At 49.6% G+C, this 20,474-nt stretch overlaps 1 protein-coding gene across 1 annotated transcript in view; it reads left to right on the top strand.

The window, feature by feature from the left end:
• Window positions 1–3,068: 3,068 nt before the first annotated feature.
• The window catches only part of COPG2 (coat protein complex I subunit gamma 2), a 41,312-nt gene continuing 23,906 nt past the window's right edge, over window positions 3,069–20,474 (top strand). The window contains exons 1-13 of the mRNA XM_075599355.1: window positions 3,069–3,224; window positions 5,235–5,287; window positions 5,681–5,761; window positions 7,757–7,828; window positions 8,508–8,587; window positions 9,929–10,004; window positions 10,776–10,868; window positions 11,185–11,271; window positions 12,703–12,860; window positions 14,685–14,818; window positions 15,982–16,049; window positions 18,031–18,219; window positions 19,269–19,364. Of these exons, the coding sequence (XP_075455470.1) occupies window positions 3,188–3,224; window positions 5,235–5,287; window positions 5,681–5,761; window positions 7,757–7,828; window positions 8,508–8,587; window positions 9,929–10,004; window positions 10,776–10,868; window positions 11,185–11,271; window positions 12,703–12,860; window positions 14,685–14,818; window positions 15,982–16,049; window positions 18,031–18,219; window positions 19,269–19,364 (1,224 nt within the window). The 5' untranslated portion in view covers window positions 3,069–3,187. The remainder of the gene's footprint in view (window positions 3,225–5,234; window positions 5,288–5,680; window positions 5,762–7,756; window positions 7,829–8,507; window positions 8,588–9,928; window positions 10,005–10,775; window positions 10,869–11,184; window positions 11,272–12,702; window positions 12,861–14,684; window positions 14,819–15,981; window positions 16,050–18,030; window positions 18,220–19,268; window positions 19,365–20,474) is intronic.

Consider the following 20,474-nt stretch of genomic DNA (forward strand, 5'->3'; position numbering starts at 1 on the left):
ACATCCACCTAAAGAGTTTCTCCCAAAACTCCACCTCTCCCTACTCCTCCTGTTTTTGCCCTCTATGTGAGTATAGGTTGTAAGGAGCACCGTGCCCCCCCAAAGGGTTCCTATTGTGCGGTCCTCGTAGCGCCAATCCCGACCACTCTTGTTGGTGAGGAGTTCAGAGGACCGGCTACCTAATTTAATTTAATAAGGACACCCATTCAGATATCCTGCTTGGGGTAGCCCCACCCTGGCCCCATCAATAAAACCTTTTGCTGCTTCCTGGGTCTCGCATAATAATACCCCTTTGAAGCAGGGCTAAATTCTAGCATCCAGCTGGCCCATTCACACCTCCCTTTTGATAGGCACTTTTGCACTTCCATAGAGGAAGCTTGCATTACAAAGGGCCGGCAGAGGCAACATTTGGTTCTGGTATGCATTTCAAAACTGCAAAAAGTCACTTTATCAAAAATATATGTCCCTCTTATGACAAAGTTATATTTTTAATATGTGGGTACTTGGGGGGTTCCCCGGAGGCTGCACCCCCAGATTCAGGGAGCTGGCGCACTCCGTTCCCAAATTACCAGTTTTCAGGGAACCGTTTAATCAGCACTGCATATAATATTAACCCCTTAAGTCCCAGTGGGTGTGTTATGCAGACACTGATTAAACCAGAAACAATAAAACATGGGGGAACAGGGGAATAAGCATTTTCATGTTATAATAAGGGTTAAATCACATTTCTGGGCCTCAGCCCAGTTAACCCCTTGTCTCCCTGGCGAGGTTAGAGGGTGGACAAATGGGGGGTAACCCCGTTAATCCCGGGCCAAACCCTCACTATCGTCACACTGACACTCTCCCTCTCCCTGACACACTCTCTCTCCCTCTCCGACTCTCTCTCTCTCCCTGCACTCTCTCTCTCCCTCTCCCTGACACTCTCTCTCTCCCTTTCCCTGACACTCTCTCTCTCTCCCTCTCCCTGACACTCTCCCTCTCCGACACACTCTCTCTCCCTGACAATCTCCCTCTCCCTGACACTCTCTCTCTCCCTCTCCCTGACACTCTCTCTCCCTCTCCCTGACACTCTCTCTCTCCCTCTCCCTGACACTCTCTCTCCCTCTGCCTGATACTCTCTCTCTCTCTCTCCCTGACACTCTCTCTCTCCCTCTCCCTGACACTCTCTCTCTCTCTCAGACACACACACACACACACACACACACACACACACACACACACACACTCATACACACACACACACACACACACTCATACACGAAATCGGAACGGGGAAGGAAATCGGAGCAGGAGAGCAAGGCAGGCATGGAGCAGTAGTCACCTGACTTGCTCCATTCAGCAGGAAGAGGCGGCCTCACTATGCAAGCTCCGATAGAGCTGGCTCCGGGCCCAAAAAAAATTCTGGCAGTGTACCAACACGCGCCAGCCAATCGGGAAAGAGGGGAGGTTTTTTTTTTTTGCCTTTGCAGAAAGCGCGCGCAGCATGAGTTAAATATTGGCGAGCTGGGCCGCAAATATGTTCGTTGTGGGCCGCATGCGGCCCGCGGGCCGCAAGTTTGACATGCTTGGTGTGGAGGAATACCTACAACGTGAACGGGCCCATGAGCATGCTTCAGCCCCGCAGACAGATGCAGAGGCGTCCCCCGATCATAGTACCGGCCGCTACTACTTCTGTTGCTGCTTCTACAACTCCTCCGGCGCTGCCGGTGGGGGTTATTCCCAATGACACCGTCGTCCAAAGGGATCTTCAAAGTGACACTCCGGACAGTACTTCCGCAGTACAGTGTTGCGGTGCCGGGAGCGGGACCAATTGTTAGTTAAGGCCAGTACTGAGGCCGTTGTCCCGAGCCTTGGGGACCCGGACTGTACAATGTCCAAAGCTGCTCGGGGGTGTGGAAAAATTTACGCTTTTATTGGTGCAAGCTGTACAAGCCATGTAGCGGAGTGTGATCCGCTCGAACTGTCCTATTTTTCTGTTGACCAGGATGGGGTTCAGGACATTGTTCTTTCTCCGTGTACGGAGGTGGCTGATGCTAAGCCAGTCATGGACAAAAAGGTGGCAGCCCAATCTCATACTGCCCGCTCTACCGTCCCCACCACCTGCCCAGAAACCCCTGCCTTAAGTAACAAATATCGTCCCCTTTCCCCTCGGCCACAATCACCCGCGGCACCCAAGTGTAATGTTGGAAATGTATATAATACAGTAGGGCCCTGCTTTAAGGCGCTCCGCTTTACAGCTTTCCGGTCATACGGCGGTTCCTAATGTATACCTATATTCATTACGTTTGGTGCTTGTTCTATTTTTCCGGTGATTTTCGGCTCGACGTGCACAGCAGCAAAGTATCCGGCTGTCACTAAACAACAGTTTTAGCGCCTGCGCAACTCCTTGTCAGATGCCATTTGTCAGCGAAACAGTCGGTTTACAGCTCTGCATCTCTGTTTTCAAAGGTACAATACAGTACAGTAGGGCCGCGCTTTACAGCGATTTCCACTTTCCGGCGGCGGCCTGGAACGGAACCCGCCGTATGAGCGGGGCCCTGCTGTATGTATGTTTCTTCCGAAGATAATGATGTGTACCAGTGGTGGGCTCCTATGTTCAGGGGTTATCTGCCACATTTAGACGGGGCTCGCTTTGTCCTGGAGAGGGGCGATCAGGTAGTGGAGGGTGGGGAAGTTGGGGAGAGTGGGAGTGGGGGGGGTTGGGGTGGGAGTGGGGTTGGGGAGAGTGGGGGGGGTTGGGGAGAGTGGGAGGGTGGGGAAGTTGGGGAGAGTGGGAGTGGGGGGGGGGGTTGGGGTGGGTGTGTCCCCAGATATAAATATATACACAGACAGCGAAGGACACGTGGACACTGCCAGCGTCTCACAGCACCAAACCAACAGGGCCGCGTGTGGGGGTGGTTTCCCAAATGGGCGGGGATATGACGTTAGCTGAGAACCAAAGTGCGCTGCCTAGCAACGGCTAATCGTGGCCTCTGACGGGGGCGTGGTCTCTAACGGGGGCGGGGTCTTTTAAGTGACGCGAGCTTGTCCATCGCGCTGAATGGGCGTGGCTTGTGTTTGAGTGACAGCCTGGGTTCCCGGGACTAGGCGTGGCTTGGGTTTGAGTGACAGCCCCGGTTTCCTGTGCGGCGTCGGTGCAGCGCTGAGCTCCGGTACTCGCGGGGGGGAACACAGGCCGCACCCGGAAATGATCAAGAAATTTGACAAGAAGGACGAGGAGTCCGGTAATGCGGCTCTCATTCATGCAGCGCGGTTTTTGCGAGCAGGCCGCAAAGCCTGGGACTTTCCTGCAGCAGGAGGCCGCCGGGGGTCAGAGGCAGGAGACTGGGCAGGGGGAGGCAGGAGACTGAGCAGGGGGAGGCAGGAGACTGAGCAGGGGAAGGCAGGAGACTGGGCAGGGGGAGGCAGGAGACTGAGCAGGGGGAGGCAGGAGACTGAGCAGGGGAAGGCAGGAGACTGGACAGGGCCGGGGTGCCGGGGGTCAGAGGCAGGAGACTGGGCAGGGGGAGGCCCGGGGTGCCGGGGGTCAGAGGCAGGAGACTGGGCAGGGCCGGGGTGCCGGGGGTCAGAGGCAGGAGACTGGGCCGGCGGTAAGAGGCAGGAGACTGTGAGACACACACATACATATACACACACACACATATATACACACACACACACACACACACACACACACACACACACACACTGTGTGTACATATATATATATATATATATATAATCTAAGAAAAAGAAAAAGTAGGGTCAAAGAGGTGCACTCAAACACTGAATAATGAAAAATAGAAAAAAATGGACTTTATTAGCAAAAAGTATAAAAAACACATAAAACAGATCCACACAGATCGTATGACAAATCGCTATGTGACACAGCGTAGAAACACCAAAGAGGTACAATAGGTCTGGTAAGAACCAAAACAAGATAACAATATATTATTGCAAATACAGGCATACCCCGCTTTAAGTACACTCACTTTAAGTACACTCGCGAGTAAGTACATATCGCCCAATAGGCAAACAGCAGCTCGCGCATGCGCCTGTCAGCACGTCCTGAACAGCAATACCGGCTCCCTACCTGTACCGAAGCTGTGCACAAGCGGGGAGGCTATAGAGCCTGTTACACATGCGTTATTTACATCAGTTATGCACGTATATGATGATTACAGTACAGTACATGCATTAATAAGTGGGGAAAAGGTAGTGCTTCACTTTAAGTACATTTTCGCTTTACATACATGCTCCGGTCCCATTGCGTACGTTAATGCGGGGTATGCCTGTATACCATAACAGAACCAGGGGAAAAAATAATTTTTCCCCCAGTAGTGTCACTAAGATCGGCCGATCCAATGCAATAGATAATGATTAGTATGAATGGTAAGTAAATCCAGACCACAGAAAAAATATATAATGAATATACATGAACCTCTTAATAGTGGTGAAAGATGGTAAGACACATAGCAAATGCATAAAGATTAGACCCTATAATGTGCTGCAAGTCAGCTCTGTATACTGATGCCCGGACTAAGCTGCACATATGGAGTAAGCAGCAGGAGATATATATCACATATATACACACACATATATACACACACATATATACACACACACACACACACACACACACACACACACACACACACACACACACACACATATATACATATATATATATACATATACACACATATATATATATATATATATACATATATACACACACACACACACACACACACACACACACACACCTTGCACCTACGATCACCTGACCAGCCCACAAGGGGAATAAACTAATTGTACATATACAGTTTCTTCCAAAATAATCAATGTACTTTAACTATATGTAAAGTGTATGTATACAGGCATATCCCGCATTAACGTACGCAATGGGACCGGAGCATGTATGTAAAGCGAAAATGTATGTAAAGTGAAACACTGCCTTTTTTCCACTTATCGGTGCATGTACTGTACTGCAATCATCATATACGTGCATAACTGATGTAAATAACGCATTTGTAACAGGCTCTATAGTCTCCCCACTTGCACATAGCTTCGGTACAGGTAGGGAGCCGGTTTTTCTGTTCAGGACGTGCTGACAGGCGCATGCGCGAGCTGCCGTTTGCCTATTGGGCGATATGTCCTTACTCGCGAGTGTACTTAAAGTGTGTGTCCTTAAACCGGGGTATGCCTGTATATCATAATGTCTTTATTTATGGTGCCATGTTTCTTTTTATTAGGAAGTGGCTCTAATCCCTTCCAGCATTTGGAGAAGAGCGCTGTACTTCAAGAGGTAACTCCTGTGCCGTACAATCTTACTGCCGTGTTTCAGAATAGGATGCCTTTCCCCTGCCAGTACTTCAGACCTTTTTGAACGTGCAAAGTCATCATCTCATGCACGGGGAATAGTATCTGAATATGGCATGTTTTCACCTTGTGCAACCGTTATACATGGACTCCGAGCTTTTCAGGTTCCATGTGTGATGGAAATGGTTATTAAGGGTGTTTCTATACCTGCACATGTAGGTTCTTCAGTGTTGATTTGATTGTTTTTAGAAATGTACCGTATGCCAGCTCACCCCTGACCTCTCCCAACATTGTGTACACACAGGGCGTCCAGTTTATGAAACTATTGTGAAAACAATATTTGCTGCACTTTTGTCATCTGATATTTCCCCTTCTGCAGGCTCGGCTGTTCAACGAGACCCCTATCAACCCAAGAAGATGTCTCCATATTTTAACCAAGATTCTTTACCTACTGAACCAGGTGAGCACGGGTTTGCCAGGATACACCTTCACCAGGAAGGCCTGCAGCGGATTGTTTTGCCTTGTGTTACAAGCTCGCCTGGCAGAGAGCTCCCGCACATCAGGGAACGTGGCAGGTCACTACGCAGAAGTCAGACGTGCAGTAAAAGGCTAAGGCCCCGCTCCCAGAGTCAGCGCGCCCGCACTGCAGACAGGCGGGGCGCTGACATACACAGACCGCGATATGCGGTCTGTAGGGAGCGGGAGCCGGAGCGGGAGGTTTGACAGGGAGGGGGGGCGGGGCTTGAGCGGAGGGACCCGCTACTCTCCCCCACCCTCCCTCCACGGACTCGGGCTGGAGCTGCTGATGGTAAGCAACAAGCAACACCCACACTCATACACACACACACACACACACACATGCACTCATATACACACACACACTCATACACACACACACAGGCACTCATATATACACACACACACACAGGCACACACATACACACACAGACACACAGACAGAGGCAGGCACTCACGCACTCAGACACATACACACACACAGACAGGCACGCACGCACTCAGGCACACACATACACTCCTCCCCGCTCCCCGAAGCCTCTCCTCCTCCCGAAGCCTCCCCTCCCCATTGGTTCACAGCCACACCACGGGACCCGTCAATGCTAGGGAACACCATTTTCTTGTGTCCCATAGCGGCTTACGCGCCACAGCGTGTAGTGCGCTGTGCCGCCAGGGGGGACCGGGACCGGCTCGGGAGGATTCCCCTGCTGGTGGTGAACTCGCGTGTGGCAGCCCGCGCCAACGAGCGCAGCGGGACCGAGGCCTAACTGTTTGTAACGCCTGTCTCACTGTGGCATTTGTATTTGGAACTTTGCAAGTCATTGCTGTGAAGGTTATTTTATTGAATGACATTTAAAGTCCTACACACCTTTTTTGTTTTTTGTTCTAAATTGTACATTCGTAAAATATTAAGATGCAAACATCTGTAGCATGAGCAGGGGGCATTAATTTAGCCACTTGTATAAAAAATATACTTATTATATATTATATTATTAATTATATACATATAATTGGGGAGGGAAAATCGAATGAGAACAGGTATTTAAAACAGAGCAATAATTATAATCGGAAAAATCTTTGGTTCTCTTTATTGTGCGTCTAGTGTAAATCAATTTCTACAAATTGGGTGTTAAAGCTGCAGTTCAGTCAATATCCTGCATGTGTGTTTTTTTAAATAAATCAGTTCTGTAGTAAGAAAAAATACTTTTAGCATTTTCTGTTTTTAAAAAAACAACAACTTTGAAAGACCAATTTTCTTGTATTCTATTTTAACAGCCATTTGCTAAGGCACTGCCCCTTCATGTCCTGTCACAAGCTCTGGCACACCCCTTTGTCAGCCCCGCCCTCCCTCTAGCACATGTCAGTGCAGGAGTGCTCATGAATATTCATGAGCTTCCACTGACTGACAGAAGCAAATAAAAACATGCCAGCTCTAATTATGTCACCAAATTTCTCCTATCAATACATGAAGAACGAATTGACCTGCAGCTATACAGTTCTTCAGGTAATTAGAGATTGCCCACATAAAACTATTGAAGTAAAAAATAAATTTGAAAAAAAAAAAAAAAAGACTGAACTGAAGCTTTAAATACGCCAAAACACAGACAAAACTTACCCTGAAAATAATCTGCGGGATCTCCCACGGGCTGTTACTGCACCAAATTTCATCTGGAAAAAAATACACCCAGATTCAAGTGAAAAAATGTCTTTTAGATAATTTATTATATCGACGGGGCAAGAACCTGAGGAAGGGTTAAACCCCGAAACGTTGTGATATGTATATGTATACTGTATGTCTAAAATACCCTTTTCACTGGAACGAGGGCGTATATCTAAATTCAGTTTATCTAGTCGACAAACGAAAGTAAGAAACAAACCTAGCACGGACATTTTGTTCTCAGACGTTCGTAATGTTTTCGCGCCCTTCCCTCCTGCGCAGGGCGAGCACTTTGGGACTACAGAAGCCACGGAGGCGTTCTTTGCCATGACCCGATTATTCCAGTCAAACGATGTAAGTAGCGCTCAGCAGATCGGTCTCACACCCGCCGCGGCTGGAGAAGAGGGCCTGTGCTTTGCGGTGGTCCGTGAAAACCTTTGTCATTTCCTTTGCGCTGTGCTTCATCGCACCTACTGTATGGCCTCATCAAGAGGCGACATTGGTAATGTGTGTAGTAAGCGTGTGTGCTGCTCGCTGCAAGGCTGAGATTATACTCAGCGCGATGGCGCGACCGCGACAGGCATATATTACATAATCCCTATCAGGCCGCCCTTAGTGCGCACGACGGAGCGCGATGGCGCGACCGCGTTTTGAAAAGACGAAAAAATGTTGTCTTGTCAAACGCGTCCGCATCACATGAGCGGTTCAGCCAATGAGAGCGAACCAGATTCGTGACACGCCTCCCGAATCGCCTGCAGCTCAGTTCGCACATCGCTCGGACAACGTGCACGAGTCTGTGCGGTCCGTCGCGAGCGCGTGCAAGTAAGTAGTATAATCTTGCCCTAAAGCTATAACCGACGGTATCCTAAATGAAGTAAAGTCTTGCCAAAAGGTCCTTTTCGCGTCACCATGTATACATGGCAGGATTTAAACTCCTGTAGGAGAGGGCTAACTGTTCAACCAGTTACGTTAGTACCATATACATGCGCTTGGCCTAAGTTGAAGAAATGTAAGACTGTTTGTACTTTTCCAGCAAACGCTGAGGCGGATGTGTTATCTCACCATCAAGGAGATGGCTAATATCTCTGAGGACGTGATTATTGTCACCAGCAGGTAACTGTTACCCCAAAATATATCAATTTGAGTACCACTAAAGATTACTTTTTTATGCAAAGGAAACATAGATCTATGTAGGCACTTGTTTAAAAATATTGCGTTCACTTTGTTTCCTATAACACTTGTTCCCCGCCCTCAATCAATAACCTCTCCAATAAATCAATGCCCCATAAAAAAGTTATATTCAGAAGGGTTACTGCAGCGGTTCCCAGAATATCCATTGATCGCTGCTGGTTCCCAGTCTCGGTTGCCCTTAGTGCAGCTTGTTCTCACTAGGATCTCCAAATGTCGGCGGAAGTCTGGGGGCTCAAGGAGAAATGGAGAGAACCGGAGACTGATAGTGCAGCACTTATTATATTTCTGATTTAAAAAATGGTACGTAATCTACTCCTAAATGTGAGAAGCAACAGTATACAGGCACTCATGCATTACCATTCGGATTTTAGTTATTTATAAAATGTGTTACCAGGAAGTAATACATTGAGCGTTACCTCTCGTTTTCAAGTATGTCCCGGGCACAGTTATGATGACAGATGCACGGTTACATTAAGTGAGCATGGTTATATGTTATATACAAAGACATTGGATGAACCGTTAAAGATACTGTGTAATTATAGGAACAGTTACAGACCAGGTAAAAATGTGAGACAGCCTTAGTTTGGAAAGACCGGTGGCAGGTTTGAGAGTCTCTGGTAGCTGTCCTGTCCCACATAGGGATTTTATAGATGGACGTCTGGGGCGGATCTCCAGCACGCGCTGTGTTGAGTGCCTCGTAGGTGTCCCCGCCCAGACGGCCTGTTATAAAGATCAGCCTTTTAAAATGCATATTGCATATATAATCCCTGTATGTAGTATATTCACAAAAGGAACAATGACATTTTTTTTTTTTTAAGTGTGTTTACTCTGTCGTGTTATACAAGGGACCTCAATAAAAACATAGACCCTACATAGTAAAATGAACCCCGTTTATAAAAAGGATCTATATATTCAATTAAATTAAATAAAGAAATGTCCGTGCCATGTGCTTGCTAAGTCATTGCGTTTCCAAGATTTTGCTGCACTGTCTTACTCTGGCTCCGTACCTTGGGCTAAGCAGCCTGCCCTTTAGGGTTCAGCTTCGTCTGGCACCTCTCCTGTCATAAACGGTGTCAATAGATCATTACCCTTTCACATTTATTTAAAGCCTGGAAGCATGTTACCCTTTGCTGGAAGCATGTTACCCTTTGCTGGAAGCATGTTACCCTTTGCTGGAAGCATGTTACCCTTTGCCGCTGCTTTCCAGTAAGCTGCACAGGGAGCGTGATTGTGTTAACCTTTCGGCTAATCGGATTCCCGCAGCCTCACCAAGGACATGACGGGGAAAGAAGACGTGTACCGAGGACCAGCCATCCGAGCCCTCTGCAGGATAACAGACGTAAGTGGCCTGCGATGTGCGGCGAGAATAGTGGTACAGACGTGGCCTCTTCTGTAAAGAGAGAGTGAACCCAGGGTTGCCGCCTTCTATTGAAGGCTAACCCGGAGATGCATTGTTTTTTCATTTATCTTTATATATTTATTTCTCATACCTGCAGCGGCGTCTACCGGCATCCTCCCCTGCAAATCCCGTCAACATGGCTGCACCAGGTCAAATGGCGCTGCGTTGCCATGACAACGGGATGCGGCGCCGTGATGTCACGGTGATGCCACGTAGCGTCCCGTTGTCATGGCAACACGGCACCATTTACCGTCGCTCAGCCTTGTTAACAGGATTTGTAAGTGGAGATGCTGCCGCCCCGGAGAGTTACCAGGTAAACCCGGAGATGGGTGGCCAAAACCCGTAGTCTCCGGGTCAAACCCGGAGTGGTGGCAACCCTGGTGGAACCTTAAAATAGTCTCCTTACATTGCAAGTCCTCCAATAAAATGATCTGAAAGAATACATTGTTAGGCCGCGCTTATAGCCCCGGCGACGCGACGTCGCGTCAAAACAAATGTATCGAATCCGTCGCGTGCGTTTATAGTAAGGACGGCGCGACGGCTTGGTCGCGATCGCTGGAAGTAAATTCAATAAGATTTTTTTTCAGCGACCGCAGCGTGACGTCGCAAGGACTCAAAGCGCGGCGCCTTAGGGGAGGAGAAACCGTCGCTGAAATCTTCATTTCCATTTCTGCTTTTTGTGTCCCCAAATAATGTGTGCTTTGTACACAGGCCACGATGATGCAGGCCATTGAAAGGTACATGAAACAAGCCATCGTGGATAAAGTTCCCAGTGTCTCCAGTTCTGCATTGGTCTCTTCCTTGGTAAGCAGATGTAACAACGGTCTGTTAATTGTAGTTATTATTGACATTAATTAGCGTGTGTGTGTGTGTGTGTGTGTGTGTGTGTGTGTGTGTGTGTGTGTACCCATGCATGTTTTTGTAGAGAAACAGACATAGGAAATAAGTGTTAGCGTTTTGCAGAAAGGAGGGATAATGGGGAGACCTGCCGTACGGTGGGGATCACCCCCCCCCCCCCCAAATTCTGCCATTTAACATGTAGCGCCTGTAGAAAAGCCCAGGCGCAGGGTTCTGTGTTTCTCTGTACGGACGATCGCTAGCGACTGACTTTCTCTTGCAGCATATGGTAAAAATAAGCCATGATGTGGTGAAACGTTGGATCAACGAGGCGCAGGAAGCCGCTTCGAGCGACAACATCATGGTACAGGTACGTTTCTGGGGGAAATCGGGAGGGTCTGAAAGGATGGGTTACAGTTTAAAGGTTCAAGCACCCTACAACATTTAGAAACTTAGCAAAGCACTGTGCACATGTGCAGAACCCATTTTTATTTTTGCTAATGTGTGGCTAATTCAATCCTGGCATCACGTGGAGTAAATGGCAGCCATTTTTGGTCTATCACTCACATCTAATATTTTACAAGCCTAGTGCTGCATCAAGAGAGCGAAAAGCAAAAGTCAATACAAAGAGTAAAAAAGGGTTGTCGTAGGATATCGGGCGTACATTTGGCGCATACAAACCTGATCTTTCCTCGCTATCGTAGAGTATTTACTATTCCCTAAAAATAAACAGGTTGGACTCCAATCGCTAAATGATAGCATGTTACCCAGGCAGTACATGCAGGCCGTACACACGGGCTCCCCCCCGGGCAGTACAGGCGGGCTCCCCCCCGGGCAGTACAGGCGGGCTCCCCCCCGGGCAGTACAGGCGGGCTCCCCCCCCGGGCAGTACAGGCGGGCTCCCCCCCGGGCAGTACAGGCGGGCTCCCCCCCGGGCAGTACAGGCGGGCTCCCCCCCGGGCAGTACAGGCGGGCTCCCCCCCGGGCAGTACAGGCGGGCTCCCCCCCGGGCAGTACAGGCGGGCTCCCCCCCGGGCAGTACAGGCGGGCTCCCCCCCGGGCAGTACAGGCGGGCTCCCCCCCGGGCAGTACTGGCGGCTCCCCCCTGGGCAGTACAGGCGGGCCCCCTCCCCCCCGGGCAGTACAGGCGGGCCCCCTCCCCCCCGGGCAGTACAGGCGGGCCCCCTCCCCCCCGGGCAGTACAGGCGGGCCCCCTCCCCCCCGGGCAGTACAGGCGGCCCCCTCCCCGGGCAGTACAGGCGGCCCCCTCCCCGGGCAGTACAGGCGGCCCCCTCCCCGGGCAGTACAGGCGGCCCCCTCCCCGGGCAGTACAGGCGGCCCCCTCCCCGGGCAGTACAGGCGGCCCCCTCCCCGGGCAGTACAGGCGGCCCCCTCCCCGGGCAGTACAGGCGGCCCCCTCCCCGGGCAGTACAGGCGGCCCCCTCCCCGGGCAGTACAGGCGGCCCCCTCCCCGGGCAGTACAGGCGGCCCCCTCCCCGGGCAGTACAGGCGGCCCCCTCCCCGGGCAGTACAGGCGGCCCCCTCCCCGGGCAGTACAGGCGGCCCCCTCCCCCCCCCCCCCCCGGGCAGTACAGGCGGCCCCCTCCCCCCCCCCCCCCCCGGGCAGTACAGGAGGGCTCCCCCCCCGGGCAGTACAGGCGGGCCCCCCCTCCCTCCCCCCGGGCAGTACAGGCGGCCCCCTCCCCCGGCAGTACAGGCGGCCCCCTCCCCCGGCAGTACAGGCGGGCTCCCCATGTTGCATTTAATGCAAGAATCCTGACTGGCTTGTCTCCTGGCACAGTATCACGCGCTGGGACTCCTCTACTACCTGCGAAAGAACGACCGCCTCGCCGTCTCCAAGATGTTAAACAAGTTCACCAAATGTGGCCTCAAATCCCCTTTCGCCTACTGCATGCTAATACGCATCGCCAGCCGGCTGCTGGGAGAGTCTGAAGACGGGTGAGCGACGTTTCGTGGCCGAATTGGCTCTCTACGCCAGGGATTCTCAACTCCAGTCCTCAAGGGCCACCATCAGTTTAGGTTTTCAGGATATCCCTGCATCAGCACAGCTGGCTCAATCTTTGACCCCCCCCCCCCCCCTACCTCAATCACTAATTTGGGTGCTGCACAATCAAGGAACAGTATTAGGATAGTGACACCAAAGGAAAAAAGATGTTCCCTCAGATGTGCCTCTTCATTTACCTTTATTCGGCATCAAAATATAATCATGTTAAAAATGACCAATGCAGATGAGAATGTTTGCACAGTAAAGACACGGCTGCAAATGTTGGGGGGGAATTTTTTTTTATATTTAATTATTAAATCTCATATAACTGTGTGCAACATCTTGAATAATAATCTGTGCAGAGATTCATGGGTTAATTGTGCGTGGTCCCTTATATGCAAAGTGCCTTATAATATTAACACAACAGGTTTGCAAACGTGAAGAGGGTCTTGGGCACAGTATATCAATCATGATAATGTCCCTTAAATTTGTAATATGTACAGCCCTGATTCCTGAGATTAACCCTTGAATCTCTGCAGATTATTATTCTAGCTGTTGCACAGAGTTAAGAGAAGATTTGATAAGTGTATAAGATTGATTTTTTTTTTATTCCCCCCCCCCTCTGCATTTGCAACTGTCTACAGGCATACCCCGCATTAACGTATGCAATGGGACCGGAGCATGTATGTAAAGCGAAAATGTACTTAAAGTGAAGCACTACCTTTTTCCCACTTATCATGCATGTGCTGTACTGCAATCGTCATATACGTGCATAACTGATGTAAATAACGCATTTGTAACAGGCTCTATAGTCTCCCCGCTTGCGCACAGCTTCGGTACATGTAGGGAGCTGGTATTGCTGTTCAGGACGTGCTGACCGGCGCATGCGTGAGCTGTCGTTTGCCTATTGAGCGATATGTACTTACTCGTGAGTGTACTTAAAGTGAGTGTCCTTAAACCGGGGTATGCCTATACTATGTAAACATTCTCATCTGCATGGGTCATTTTTCACACGATTATAGTATATTTTGATAGAGTTAAAGGTAAATGAAGAGGCACATCCTGTGTGAATTTCTGTCTCTATTTGGTGTCCAATCCGTACACCCCTACACCTATCAATCTAAAAGCAAGCTCCTGCATGCCAATAATACGTAATAAAAACGGTATTAAAGAGTCTCTCCTGGGGACACTTCAAAAAGGGTTTGAAGCAGTGGGTCTCTGGAGCAGAACAGTGTTAATTTCCGCTCCGGTGACCCCCTGCTTCCAGAGATACTTGCCTCAGAAGGAGGTGCCGGTAGCATCCCAGGCTGGGATATTTTGGGCAGTCAAAACGGCGGCTTTACAGGTCACTTGTCCTGCAGGCCAATAGGAAGCCGTGACGTCATCCCTTGTGGCTTCCTATTGGTCCACGTGAACCTGGATATTTAAACTGCGCGCGAATACCGTCTCCCTCCCCCCCTCCCCCTTCTTAAGTAAGTATCTCTGGAAGCATGGGGTCCCCGGAGCTAAAATGAACGCGGTTCCGCCCCCGCTTCAAACCTGTTTTTAAAAAGAATAAATTAAAAAAGGTGCCCTAGGTGTACTTCTTTAAAGCATACAGAATATAGGCAATCTCACAAATTATCCAATAATACAAAATAAAATCAATTAAACAAGCAAAAAAACAAAGACCAAGTGGCCTGAAGAAACAAAAAAAAAATGGTTTGGGAGCCCAAGCCCTCCCCCCATGAGATGCTACCTTAGTTGCAGGGGTTAGCCCGCGGGTTTTTGTTCTGCAGACACCACAGCCCCCTGTTTGACTTCATCGAGAGCTGCCTCCGGAACAAACACGAAATGGTGATTTACGAAGCTGCTTCGGCCATTATCCACCTTCCCAACTGCTCGGCGAGGGAGCTGGCCCCGGCTGTGTCAGGTACGAGAGGAAATGATTGCACCATCTTGGTTACAAAATGTCGGATGATGATGATGTGCCCTCTGCGTCTTAATTCACTGGTGGGGGCTGTGTCGATGGGTATAACAGGCGGGTTAGAGGGCTTTATCCATCTCTTCATTGGCATCAAGCAGCCACATCAATGCTTTACTCTTCTGTCCTTCAGCATCATTGTCAAATGCAGGAAAATTGTCACATTTCATACCACAGATACAGGGTTCTCTGGCAGATAGGTGAATGCCCATCTTAGGCCGCGATTATAGGGGTGGAGTGCGCCTGATGTCACTCGCGCCTGCCGCTCACGCGAAACCTGCACTGAGGTACTAGGTGACGGAGGCGTGGCCGGGACGTCACGTGAGAGGTTCACCCTCATTGGCTGAAACGCGCTTTGTGACCTGGCCATCGCACAGCAAAGACAAAATTATTTGTCTGGCCGAGAATCGGGCGGTATAAGGTCTGCCTCATAGAGGTGCGGCAACTATAATCGCGGCCTTAGACGCGCCGTTTCCTATTTACAAAGGAAATACAACGAGAACTGGTTAAAGGGGGACATAGAAATTAATGCAAACAAATTATATTTTGCATGCAACTTTCCCAAGTCACTCATGTTTTTAAAATGCATCAAGATTAAAGTAACTTGATACATTGACGTGATACTATACAACACATTCCAAATTACTTAAGGTCCTCTTCAAGGAAATATGACTGCTGCAGCTTGTTGACACCTTTTTAGCCCATTCTCTGTCCTAAGGGACCCCGTAGTCCAATGTGTGGCAGGCTCTTCTGGCAGCAAAGGGTTAAATCAAAAGTATATGCATCATCGAGCATGTGTGTGTGGTGTCAACACAGCTGGTTGGTGACGGCCCTGAAATGGGCAGGCACAAGAGCCATTAGCGTATAACTTTAGCATATCCTTTTGGCTTTCTACCTGAACAAAGAGCTGGGAAGCTGCTAAAGTGACATCTTCTCTGATTTATAAAGAGACCGTGATGCACCTTTACAGAGGATGGAAGCATTCTTTTCTAAACCTCCCTATAGTTTATATAGACACAGTACGAAAGCCAAAATAGGTACAATAATACACGTTTCACTCTTGCCAGTCATCCTGTGGTGTGTTTCTCTGATATCTGATCCTTTCTTTTCAGTCCTGCAGCTTTTCTGTAGTTCTCCTAAACCTGCTCTGAGATTTGCTGCAGTTAGGACACTTAATAAGGTAGGTTTCCTATCTCGCTGGTACCGTTTGCCCCTAATTTTTTTTATGGCCATGACAGTTAATCTGGAAAGCATTTTTGTTTTACCAGGTTTCGGGGAGCGGTTTACTGGCACCCGTTTCGTGATTAGAAAGCTGTTCTATTAAATGCTCACATGTGTCGCCTAATTAATGCAGCGCTCTCCTGACTGTACCGTTAACAAAACCGCTTTCTTACCACCAGACGGGTGCCAGTAATCCTCCCCGAAACCTAAATTTGGTTCGAAAACAAAAATGTTTTCCAGATGAAACCCCTGCAAGCCGTTAATAATGGGATTATCGAATGGTAACCCAACACATGCAATGCACTAAGACAGGGGGAAGGGCTTCGAACATATAACAATCTTCTGTTTTGTACATAGTTCCATCGTTAAATAGTAGATGAGGTTGAAAAAAATATGTCCAAGTTCACCCTATGCTAAATTTGGACGACAGATACTTTATCCTATATTTGTATTCACAGTATATTGATCCAGAGGAAGGCAAACAAAAAACCCCAGTGACACATCCAATGATATCTAATAAGGGGAAAATAAATTCCTTCCTGACTCCAAATATTGGCAATCAGATTTCTCCCTGGATCAACATCCTTCCCATGTTTAATTATTTGGTATATCCCTGTGTACCTTTCCTTTCTAAAAAGATGTCCAACCTTTTTTTGACCATATCGTATCTGCCATCACAGTCTCCATAGGTAATGAATTCCACATTGTAACTGCCCTTACTGTAAATAACCTTTTCCTTCATTTTTGCTGGTGAAATCTCCTTTCCTCCAACCTTAACGGATGCCCCCGAGTCCTTTCTACTGCCCGTGGGATGAATTGTTCTTTTGAAAGCTCCTTGTATTGTCCCTCCGGATATATTTGTATATAGTTATAATATCCCCTCTTACACAGACTTTTTCTAGTGTAAAGAAATCTAATTTAGCTAGCCTGTGCTCATAAATTGGATTTTTCCGTCCCCTTTATTAATTTGATGGCTCTTCTCTATACTTCTAGTTCCATAATGTCTTTTTTTTTTACTTATTGTAAGCGTGACGGAGCGTGGTCGCGTCGCGAACTTGGGTAGCTTGCAATATTTGATTTTCAAGGGCCTCATGGCGAGAAGGAGCGGCTCAGTGAGTAAAGACACTGACTGGCACTGAGTTTGATTCGGGGGAACCTGGTTCAATTCCCGGTGTCGGCTCCTTGTGACATTGATTAAGTCACTTTATCTCCCTGTGCCTCAGGCGCCAAAAAACATAGATTGTAAGCTTTACGGGGCAGGTACCAGTAAAATGTCTCTGTAAAGCGCTATGTAAAAACTAGCAGCGCTATACAAAAACATGCTATTATTATGTGACAGCCCCTGAACCAATCAAATGCCAGTACACCCGCGCCGCCACCGCAAAGCGTCACCCGTCGCGGGCACTACACGCGCAGCCTTACACAATTTAGTGTCATCAGCAAAGATGGAGACTTTGCTCTCGATGCCAACCTCGAGGTCATTAATAAACAAGTTAAAAAGCAGGGGTCCCAGTACCGATCCCTGAGGTACTCCACTCACGACTTTAGTCCAACCTGAAAAAGTTCCATTTACGACAACTTGTCTAACCTTCAACCAGTTTTCAATCCAGGTGCAAATATTTTTACCGAGTCCATTTTCCTTTAAAAAGCCACAAAATCTGACGTTTGGTTCTATTGCATGCTGGAAAGAGGCTGACCACAGATTGCCTACAGAAAACCTAGCGGTTTAGGTAAAACTAGACCTTTCTGCCAAGAAAAATACAACAAGCCACAATGACTGCTGCTTTAAATAAAGATGCCAGTGAGCTACTATCATTGTCATTCGGTCCCTTGGTCCTTCATGGGACCGTACCTTCAGGATCACTGTTGCTGCTTGGAATCCTGGGTATTAGAATCTTGCTTATATGGGACTTGACGTGCTGCTCTGTTTCACTTATTAGGTGGCAATGAAGCACCCGTCTGCCGTCACCGCCTGCAACCTGGACCTAGAGAACCTGATCACCGATTCCAACCGCAGCATCGCCACACTGGCCATCACCACCCTTCTGAAAACCGGCAGCGAGAGCAGCGTCGACCGCCTCATGAAACAGATCTCCTCCTTTGTGTCGGAGATCTCGGACGAGTTCAAAGTAAGAGCCTGCGCAGAAGACCACCTGGGATGAAGCCTGACCTTTTTGTAAACAGATCAAAGGGATAGTCTTTAAACAACTCGTGAATGCAAATGTCTTAGATTCAATGAGCCCCTACAATGAAAACGGGACTTGTATCCCGTAGAAATGGAATGTATTTCTTTCACTACATTCAGAGCAATTCTGCATTTCTTTAACCCATGCTGTGTAATGCAGAAGACATAAGCTCATGGGGGCCTATGTTAAAATGGATGAGAAGTAAAGAGTGACACTGTGCTCATTTGCATGTCATTTCCCAGAATCCCTGGCTGCAGTGGAAGCACTGTTTGCCAAGCGATAATGGGGAAAGGCAGGGCTGCAGACCTGTCTGAGACATGTGAATGTGCTCGCGTGATATTTTATTTGCTGTGAAAGTCTTGTCACGCAATTATTGCTGAAGCTTGCGTGATAAACAAAGGAGAGGAGTTAGGAAAGACCAACACTGACAACTTTCCATGTGACGTGTACACGGTCAGCATAGAAGAAAGGTACTTGCCCTGCATGCCTGCTGTTTCTTTAGATAGATTTCTTGTAAGATTATTTTGAGGTGCGCGGCTTCTCCGTGGTGGGATTCCCCAACCGCCACCGTATAATCGCCGTATAAGCACCGTAGAGATAAAAGAAGAAACAGCCGCACTAATATTTCAAAAGATCCACATACCATTTATTGAAACTCGGTGAGACAAATGATAGCACGACGTTTCGGGGAGCAGTGGTAACCCTTCTTCAGGTATGTAAAGTGCAGGGTACAAAAGTCAGTATTTATATACATGCATGCATCCCATAATGCAGTGCAAAGACTTTCACGCCAAATGTTTTCTTGTGACGTCATTAGTTCTCTTCTTAAATTCCATCTCCGACGGGAGGGGTCGGGATGGAAGGGGGTTTGCAGTGCACCGTGCAAAATAAGCATTGATTATAAAACAAGTGGTCCTTGTGTGTCTTTCATAACCTGTTGCATGAGCCGGAGGATCCGAACGTGTCAGTAATGCTGTGTCCTGTGCTTTCAGGTGGTGGTTGTGCAAGCGATCAGTGCCTTGTGTCAGAAGTACCCCCGCAAACACAGCGTCATGATGACCTTCCTCTCCAACATGCTCAGGGATGATGTAAGTGCTCGCGGGTTGGAAGAGGAGGGAAGGGCTCACGGGTTGGAAGAGGATGTAAGTGCTCGCGGGTTGGAAGAGGAGGGAAGGGCTCACGGGTTGGAAGAGGATGGAAGGGCTCGTGGGTTGTAGGGAGAGGATGGAAGGGCTTGCGGGTTGTAGGGAGAGGAGGGAAGGTCTCGCGGGTTGTGGGGAGAGGAGGGAAGGTCTCGCGGGTTGTAGGAAGGGGATGGAAGGGCTCGCGGGTTGTGGGGAAAGGATGGAAGGGCTTGCGGGTTGTGGGGAGAGGATGGAAGGGCTCGCGGGTTGTGGGGAGAGGATGGAAGGGCTCGCGGGTTGTGGGGAGAGGATGGAAGGGCTCGCGGGTTGTGGGGAGAGGGGAAGGGCTCGCGGGTTGTGGGGAGAGGATGGAAGGGCTCGCGGGTTGTGGGGAGAGGATGGAAGGGCTCGCGGGTTGTGGGGAGGGGGGGAAGGGCTCGTGGGTTGTGGGGAGAGGAGGGAAGGGCTCGCGGGTTGTGGGGAGAGGGGGGGGAAGGGCTCGCGGGTGGTGGGGAGAGGGGGGAAGGGCTCGCGGGTTGTAGGGAGAGGATGGAAGGGCTCGCGGGTTGTAGGGAGAGGAGGGAAGGGCTCGCGGGTTGTGGGAGGGGTTGTGGGGAGAGGGGGGAAGGGCTCGCGGGTTGTGGGGAGAGGGGGGAAGGGGTTGTGGGGAGAGGGAGGGAAGGGCTCGCGGGTTGTTGGGAGAGGGGGGGAAGGGCTCGCGGGTTGTGGTGGGGGGGAAGGGCTCGCGGGTTGTGGGGGAGAGGGGGGGAAGGGGTTGTGGGGAGGGGGGAAGGGGTTGTGGGGAGGGGGGGAAGGGTTGTGGGGAGGGGGGGAAGGGGTTGTGGGGAGGGGGAAGGGCTCGTGGGTTGTGGGATGTGGGGAGAAGGGGGAAGGGCTCGTGGGGAGAGGGGGGGAAGGGCTCGCGGGTTGTGGGGAGGGGGGGAAGGGGTTGTGGGGAGGGGTGGGAAGGGGTTGTGGGGAGGGGTGGGAAGGGGTTGTGGGGAGGGGTGGGAAGGGGTTGTGGGGAGGGGTGGGAAGGGGTTGTGGTGAGAGGGGGGAAGGGCTCGCGGGTTG

This window comes from Ascaphus truei, chromosome 5 (genome assembly GCF_040206685.1).
Source record: "Ascaphus truei isolate aAscTru1 chromosome 5, aAscTru1.hap1, whole genome shotgun sequence".
NCBI classification, from domain to species: domain Eukaryota; kingdom Metazoa; phylum Chordata; class Amphibia; order Anura; family Ascaphidae; genus Ascaphus; species Ascaphus truei.